The sequence below is a fragment of the Episyrphus balteatus genome, chromosome 1, assembly GCF_945859705.1.
Source record: "Episyrphus balteatus chromosome 1, idEpiBalt1.1, whole genome shotgun sequence".
NCBI classification, from domain to species: Eukaryota; Metazoa; Arthropoda; class Insecta; order Diptera; family Syrphidae; genus Episyrphus; species Episyrphus balteatus.
Window position 1 is genome coordinate 33041440 of NC_079134.1, and position 9383 is coordinate 33050822.

At 35.6% G+C, this 9383-nt stretch overlaps 1 protein-coding gene across 1 annotated transcript; it reads right to left on the reverse strand.

Moving 5' to 3' along the window:
• Positions 1-2094: 2094 nt before the first annotated feature.
• Positions 2095-7443, reverse strand: LOC129913006 (uncharacterized). Its single transcript, XM_055991359.1, has one exon. It carries the CDS (start codon positions 7441-7443, stop codon positions 2095-2097), a length of 5349 nt encoding a protein of 1782 aa, XP_055847334.1.
• Between the last annotated feature and the right edge of the window lie 1940 nt (positions 7444-9383).

Below are 9383 nucleotides of genomic sequence, written 5' to 3' on the forward strand. Positions count from 1 at the left end.
TTTTTAAAACTTGGTGTAAATGTTTTGGTTGGTATAAGAATTAAGGATCTATAAAGTGTACAAAATTATTTTGAGTGAAAGGGTGTTTTTTTTTTAAGAAATGATGAAATTCGGAATTAATACAACAAAAACTAGGAAAAAATTGTTATAAATGAAAAATTTGGTAAAAATGTTTCATTTATAACAGAAACCAAGAACCCGAACAGTCTATACAAATATTTTAGGTTAAAGGGTGTTTTTTTTTTGGGGAAATAGGGAAAAATCCGCGATAAGTCCGATAAAATCAATGTTATAAATGGTACCCTTACGAAATTCATTAAATATGTTCTCTTTCGGCGCAGGGACATAAGTCCCGAATTTTTTTTTCGGGACTAATGTCCCGCTTTACTGGGTCACAAGTCCCGAATCCAATTCGGGAATTATGTCCCACCCTACTGAGACAGAAGTCCTGAATTTTTTAGTCGAAAATGGGACATAAGTCCCGAATAAAGTGAAAACTATTTTATATACATAAATTTTTACTAACAATGTTCATATAGGTACTAATTAATCCATAACATTATTTTTTGGTTCCATGAAATACGCCCAAGTGAAATAAGGAAGTATTTCGCGAATTGGTATAATTTTAATTTTCAAAAGAGAAATAAAGAAATTTTTCAACATTTGGCTTTCTCTTTCGCGTCAATTTATTTTCAAAAAAAAAAATTAAAGAAAAGTGCCTCGTTTCGGTTTATTAAAGCGAAATAATACCATTATGATTTTTAAATCATTCTTACTTATCAAAGAATAAGTTTTATATAAAATTTGTCTTACTCCAGTTTGCTCCAAGGAAACAAAATATAACTCAAACTTCAAAGAGAATATTTTGCCAGTTTAATGTTTGTTCCAAAGATATGCTTGTGTTCTAACTCGATAAACGCGAAGCGGAAAAAAATTTCTCAGATTTGAATCTCTTTAATTTGCACAACCCAAACGCGGAGCGGAAAAAATTCGCGCGAATTTTTATTTGCACACCTCAAAATGGATTCTCCCGTGGGCAAAATTTATTCCGCTCCGCGTTTGGGTTGTGCAAATTAAAGAGATTCAAATCTGAGAAATTTTTGTCCGCTTCACCCTGGTAAGTACTCATATCGGTTATCACAAATATCAATTATTAAACTTTCACTTTATACATTTGTTTATATTTTGGTACGATGCAATTTCGACTTACCAATAAATTTGCAAGCTTTGCTTTTGTTTTCCAACAGCTTGTAACCGTACCTTGCATCGGAGTTGGTACTACGAAAAAAAATCGTGAGAACAATATCGGTTCTATTATTTTGTCAGCTGTAGTCTTTAATAGTCTCTATAGATATATTTATACAAAAAAAAAACGTGGGACATAAGTCCCGAAAATTTTTTTCGGGACTAATGTCTCAGTAAGGTGGGACATAATTCCCGAATTGGATTCGGGACTTGTGACCCAGTAAAGTGGGACATTAGTCCCGAAAAAAAAATTCGGGACTTATGTCCCTGCGCCTTCTCTTTCCTATGGGAATTACGAATAATGTAAGTCTATAAATTTTTTTATGGGAAAGGGTGTTTTTTTTAGAAGTAAAGAAAATATAGGTATACATATTTGAAAAAGTTAGTAATACTAGAGTAATATTAGTGGTACTGTTCAAAAACGAAATATTAATACGAAATAATAAAACCAAAAAAAAATGTCTTTCAAAAGAATATTTAATGTTTACTGCTCGGTGGTTGTTAACAGAAAAGAATGCATTTTAGTTCAAGATGATTGACAACGGCAAAATTATTATGCATATGTAACAATATGTGTAAGTAACAAACAACAAAGAAGGGGAATAGAAACGTTAACATTAGCATCGAAAGATAAAAAAAACTAAGCATAGGCCGTTAGGTATACATTTGATTTTGCAAAACAAAAAATAGGGTAATTTACTAATGTTTGGCCAAGTGGCACATATAGCAAAAATATTTTAAAGTAAAGCAAATTGATAAATTAATGAATTCAAACAATAATTAACATAATAAACAATAATTTAACGATGAATATAAAACATCCAGCCCCTCCTGAAAGAACCAGTTCTTTCAGCAAAAAGGTAATGGTGAGATTTTAACGATTGGTCTGACATAGTCTCCAGTTTGTGTGGTAATAGTGGCAACTCGTACTCTTTTATCTTTGCCTGGATGGACTTCCTTCACTCGTCCAAGTACCCATTTAGCTGGTGGAAGATTTGAATCTTTAAGCATGACTACATCGCCAGGTTTGAGATCGGGTTTGACACCTTGCCATTTTGGACGTTGTTGCAGCGAAGTTAAATATTCAGAATGCCACTGTTTCCAAAAACCTTGTTTGAGAGACTGTAAAAGAGACCAATTAGTAAAAATGTTTTGATCAGAGACAAAAGGATGAGGAATAGAATTCATAGTTTCACCAATCAAAAAGTGAGCTGGGCTGAGAGCTATTGGATCCATATCCGATGTTGGCCACATAGGTCGAGAGTTTAAAAGTGCCTCGATTTGTGTGAGCAACGTATACATCTCCTCATAGGTCAGCCGATGATCCTTGATTACTCGATTCAAGTGAAATTTTACAGATTTCACCCCCGCCTCCCACAGTCCACCAAAGTGAGGTGAAGAAGGGGGGATAAAATTCCACGAAATTTTGTCTTTGGAAAGATGATCAATGATGATATCGTTGTGCTGCTGACTCAGAAGTAGCTGGAACATTTCGTTGAGACACCGATTAGCTCCATGGAAATTTGTTCCATTATCGCTCCAAATTTCCGACGGTTTACCACGACGCGACGCAAAACGATCAAGGGCAGCGATAAAGGCGTTTGAAGAGAGGTCACTAACCAACTCTATATGTATAGCCTTTGTTGAGAAACAAATGAATAGCGCGATGTAGGCCTTGGTAAATTTAGGGTTTCGTCCTCGAGCTAGACGTAATGTTAGAGGACCGGCGTAGTCCACACCAACCTTGCTAAATGGACGCGAAAACTGCACACGGTCTGCCGGGAGATTACCCATTTGCTGGGTCGAAGTAGTCTTTTGTTGACGAAAGCACGGAACACATTTGTGGACTATTTTACGAAGCAGATTTCTGCAACCGATAATGTAATATTCCTGTCTCAGCAATGCAAATAAGAGAGAAACACCTGCATGGCAATTAGAGTTGTGAAAATGTTCGACGATAAGTTTTGCAATGCGAGTGTTTTTATCGAGAATGATAGGGTGTTTTGCCGAGTAAGCTACATATGCTTCTTGGATACGACCACCGACGCGTAAGAGTCCTTGGTCATCCACAAACGGTGCTAACGATGCTAGCTTATTTCCCTTTTCAAGATTTTTACCACACTTTATATCATCTATTTCACACGCAAAACTAAGAATTTGATGAAAACGAATGAGTTCGGTCTTTGCCGTGGAAATTTCGAGAGAAGACAAAGCCAACGATTGTGTTTTAGGGACAGATTTATCACGAGCATTTGATAGACGTTTCTTTAGCTCAGCTATTTTTACGGAATCACTGATTTCATTACTTTCTAGCCTTTTTAGTTCTTTTCTAATTGCTACGAGTTCACGAATGTTTGATATATACCGAAAGATAAAACCGATAACACGAACAGATTTTAGAAAGCGAGAAGAACTATCGATCACTTGACAAAAAATGTTAGTAGAGTCGAGTTTTGCTACGAAAGCAAAAGTAGGGTGTTTTTTACGTTGTTCAAAGTCTTCAGGTTGAATATTATCCACCGAATATTCTGATTTTGGCCATTGGTCTCGTTCTTTTATAATCCACGATGGCCCAGTCCACCATGAATCATTTTGAAGTAAATGAGACGGTGGAACACCTCGGGAGGCGCAGTCAGCTGGATTTTGTTCAGATCGTACGTGATGCCATGATTCTCTAGGTATCGTAGAGAGAATCTCCGAAGTACGATTTCCGATGAAAACTGACCACCTTTTGGGCAACGCCGAAAGCCAATGAAGGACTATTGCGGAGTCAGTCCAAGCTACAACTTTGATTTCTTTATCTTGTAAAGAAGTTTTAAGTTTTGTTACTAATCGAGTTAGTAAAACTGCTCCGCAGAGCTCGAGACGCGGTAGAGAAACGACTTTGATGGGAGCTACTCTGCTCTTTGCTGCGACTATGTTGCTGGTAATATTTCCAGCTAAATCGACGCTTCTACAGTATATCACTGCAGCAAACGCATCCAGCGATGCATCGCAAAATGCATGAAACTCGACGTTGTTTTTCGAAGACCACATGATTCGTGGAATACTTAATTTTTCAATAGCCGGGAGTTCATCGCGAATGCAATGCCAAGTTTTGGCATGCTCTGAAGAAATGACGTCATCCCATTTGTACTTTTTTCGCCAAAGCTCTTGAAAAAGTATTTTAATACCGATCACTACAGGAGTTAAAAAACCGATAGGATCAAATATCCTTGAAGATTCTGACAATATTTGGCACTTTGTTGACGAAGCTTTATCGTTTAAGTTGACTTTGTAAGAAAACGAATCATTTGCAGGAGACCACTGCAAGCCGAGAAGTTTAACCGTGCTATATTCTTCGAATTCCTTGGGTGACATCTCGCGTTGTTCTTCTGGCAAACTGAGAAGTAGAGGCCAACAGTTTGTTGTCCACTTTCGAAGATTTAAGCCGGCAGAATTGAGGAGCGAAATAAGTTCTAAGCGAAGTGAGGTGACTTCTTCGATGGTATCAGCCCCAGTCATGACGTCATCGACGTAAAAATCATTCAACAATACTTCGGAAGCTCTCGGATGAGTTTCTGCTGAATCAATTGCGAGTTGATACAGAGTACGGACAGCCAAAAATGGAGCACAAGCAGTGCCATATGTCACTGTCAAAAGACGATAGTGTTTTAAAGGCAAACTGCTAGACTTTCTCCAAAGAATTCTTTGGAAGTCTGCATGCTCCTTTGAAACTCTGATCTGGCGAAACATTTTTTCGATATCACCAGATATCGTATAGCGATGTCGACGAAAACGAATACAAATAGAAAAGAGATCACGTTGATAAGATTTACCTATAAGTAACGATTCATTGAGAGATGGATGATTATGTGAAGATCTAGCCGAACCGTCGAACACTACCCTGACTTTTGTTGTGCTGCTATCATCTTTAAGAACGGCATGGTGCGGCAAGTAAAAACATTTGCTATAATTCGTATTTACCTCGTTATCAGGGATTTCTTCCATATGGCCTAGGTTCAAATACTCTTCCATAAAGCTAATGTATTTATCCGTTAAATACTGACTAGATGCGATGCGACGTTCAGTAGAATAGAAACGATTTAACGCGACATTGAGGCTATTGCCAAAATCTATAGCCTTTTCGGATTTAAACGGTAATTGAACCATGTACCTACCATCAGGCAAACGAGAATGGTTTTTTACAAATATGTCTTCTGCAAGTTGATCGTCAATTGACAGAGTATACTCAAAGTTGACTTCTTCAAGACGCCAAAAACGCTCAAGGTCAAACGAAGTTGAAATGTTTAATGATATGTGGAATGAATTGACACCTTCAGTGGGAGCGTTGGTTTCTATGTTTCCACAGACAACCCAACCGAAAATTGTTGGCGCAAGATCAGGCATTCCTTGCAGACCACGTTCTGCAGCACCATTGATTATGCTGAATAATTTATCAGCACCGATGAGCACATCAATGTGACCAGGAATATTAAAATGTGGATCAGCCAACGTATACGAACCGAAAGATTGAATATTTGAAGTTTTACAAAACGACGTCGGCAGTAAAGAAGTTAGTTTTGAAACGACGAAGCACTGAACCTCGATGAAGTCCTGTGTATAGCGAGAATGAAGTTTGAGGGTAACGATTCCATTTGTAACACCTGCTGGTGTTGCTCCGACACCTGCGATGGGTATTTGTGCTTTCTTGCGAACCAATCCTAATCTCTGAACCGTTTGCTCGGTTACGAAAGAAACTTGAGATCCCGAGTCTAGCAATAGTCGAATGTGATGCGACGTTCCCTGTTTATCATGCACTTGTGCAATAGCTGTGGGCAATAGAACTTGAGAATGAACCTCAGAATGTAAGTTAATTGGCTGAGCTACCGATGAGCAAAGCGAGATTGGCGAAGTTGTTGCGCTAAGAGAATTTGGCATTATAGGATTGGTCGAGGAAGTTCCAGGAGAAGAAGACGAAGAGTTATGATCTGAAGAGACCGTTGTCGGAGATTGTGGGTGAACCAAAGAATGATGACGCGCGTGACAAGTTCGGCAACGAAATTTGGAATGGCATTTCTGCGAAGAATGACCAGAACGAAGACAATTAAAACATATTGAATTTTCTTTAACAAAAGAACGACGTGTAATGGTGTCAAGCGAAAGAAAATGTGGACATTGGTTCAATGAATGATCTGCTTTGCACTTTGGACAGCTTGTAGTAGTTTCCACGAAATGAGACTGAACGAGCTTTGGATTCTTCACACGAGATTGATTAGTCGGACGAGAAAGCGATTGTGCAGACTCCAAAGCATCACAACGTGAGTTCAAAAATATTAAAAATTCATCAATAGATGCATTGGATCTTGCCCCTACCTCTAGAGCCCAAGCCTCTTTGGTATCGTGGTCTAATTTTAACGATAAAAGATAAATGACCCAAGGGTCTCGCCATGGGGCTCCCAAAGAGTCCAAACCTCGAATGGTTTCATCGGCTGCATCGGTAAGTTTCCGAAGGGATTGAACATTATTCGCGTTAATGTTTGGAATTGACAGGAGCGATTGTATATGCGACTGAATCATGAAGTTGGGCCTATCGTAGCGCTTCTCTAGTTTGTCCCAAGCATCGAGATAATTTATATCCGATACCTTTATATCGCGTATAAGATTAGCTGGCTCTCCGCGTAGGAAAGATTTCAGATAATGAAATTTCTGTGTCTGAGATATATCGGAGTTACTATCTATGGAGCCAATAAAATGATCCCTGAAGCTGGCCCATTCTTTATAATCACCGGAAAATACCGTAATTGACAGCTTAGGTAACGCGATAGAACATGCCGTTTTTTTTGGCTCATTAAGTTTTTTAAGAAATAAAGCTTGCTGGCTAGCTAATTTTTCGATAACCGTTTCGGCGGCAGTAGGTAGAGCGGGTGGTGAAGCTAATTTACGTTCGCGAATTTCCTTTACGAAGGTTGATTGGGCAGTGAAATATTTACTTTCGTAATCCGAAAAATCATCACTAGGATCTACGTAATCCTCTTGTTCAGAAAAACTGAAAAGTTCGTCAGTTAAAGTTATAAATTTATTCCAAGCATCTTGGAGGCTTTCTAAGCGTGTTTCAAGAAGCTCAGATGACACACGGTCATCTATATTTTCAGAAAAAGTTGCTGCCCGTGTCAAAACCCCTTTAACATGACCACGTTTTGCTTTTAAAGCATTCATTTTTAATTTTAATCTTTAGTTTGTAGTAGAAAAACAAAATATTTTAATAAATTGAATGAATTGAAATTATTTCAAAGTAATTTATCGCACTTGTTTTTTCAATTAAATTCAATTTAATACACAGCTTACGGTTCTTATCCAAGTTATCCACAGATTCACAGTTAATTCTTTTGCTTTCAATACCCACCATTAAAAAAAACATCAAGTTCAATTTAAGATTTATGTATATCGAAATAAAAAATAAATCACGAAAAAGGTTCAATTAATATGGCGAACGAAGGACCATGTTCAAAAACGAAATATTAATACGAAATAATAAAACCAAAAAAAAATGTCTTTCAAAAGAATATTTAATGTTTACTGCTCGGTGGTTGTTAACAGAAAAGAATGCATTTTAGTTCAAGATGATTGACAACGGCAAAATTATTATGCATATGTAACAATATGTGTAAGTAACAAACAACAAAGAAGGGGAATAGAAACGTTAACATTAGCATCGAAAGATAAAAAAAACTAAGCATAGGCCGTTAGGTATACATTTGATTTTGCAAAACAAAAAATAGGGTAATTTACTAATGTTTGGCCAAGTGGCACATATAGCAAAAATATTTTAAAGTAAAGCAAATTGATAAATTAATGAATTCAAACAATAATTAACATAATAAACAATAATTTAACGATGAATATAAAACAGGTACCTTATTGAAATTTAGCCATTACGTTACTTTTAAGATAAGAAAAAATATCATGGTTAAAAGGGTGTTTTTTTTTTAGTGGAATCAAAAATGATGGGTCACCCTAATGAAATTTGATAAGAACATTGATTTTGTGATAGAAAGCAAGAATAAAGAGTTTTCATAAAAAAATTTTGGTTTTTTTTTTTTTTTGAAGAGACAGTAAAATCTGCAATTGGTCCCAAAAAGCCAATGATTCATTTTATTTATGGTTTTGATGACAAGTTAAACATTTATATGTATATAAGTTCTTACACGTTTTACGCGAATCATTTGCTTTTTGGGGCCAATTGCAGATTTTACTGTCTCTTCGAAAATTAATTTTTTTCCTGTTGGTTATCAACTTGCGTGGAGTTACTTTTCAGTAATAAGATATTTAAAATTAAATTTAAATTAAAATTTTAAAATTACAAAAACACCCCATTAAATCTCTAAAAGAAAAGAAGTTTTGAACATTTTGTCAACAAATTTGTTGAAGGTTATTATTTTTTTAATAATTCTTTAATATAAAAGTTTTTGAAAATTTCAAAAATTAAAAATAAAAAAAAATAGAGTATTAAATCCACAAACCAAAACAAAATATTTTCAAAATTTTTCTCAATTTTAAATTAAGAAATATTAAAAAGATTTTCGTACAAAAGTGTTCATTGAAATCGATTAAGTCTATTTCGTTAAAGCAATAGAAATCAAGAAAAAAGGTTCTATGTCAGGTACCGTTAATAACTTCCGAAAATAGTCTTGTTTTAAATCAAAAGTAGGACCTTTTTGCATCAGTATATGTGTTTTTTGTTAAATCAAAATCGAATTCTTTTCCAGTTTTGGTTTATCCAATAAATGAGCTGTTTTTTTTTCGAAGTCATAAAAATAGATTTTTGTTATTCTTCTGAAAAAATCACCTTTCTAATAAATATCCAGAAATATTTGATAGACTCATAATGATGAAACAGAAAATATAAAATTGACGATTCTAATTAAATATCCACCATGCCTAAGCCTTCTATTTACAAAACATAAAAGCAAACAACTTATATTATGAATATTATGTTTATTTTTACTTAATTTTCTTTCCACTTACGCACCATCTGCAAAATTACATATAAATTAACACTTCACGCTAGGACAATTAATCTAAGTTTATGAGCCGTAACAAGTGATGATGAGTCGTACGTCCGTTTTTGGTCGTCTCTATTATAATAACCCTTACAT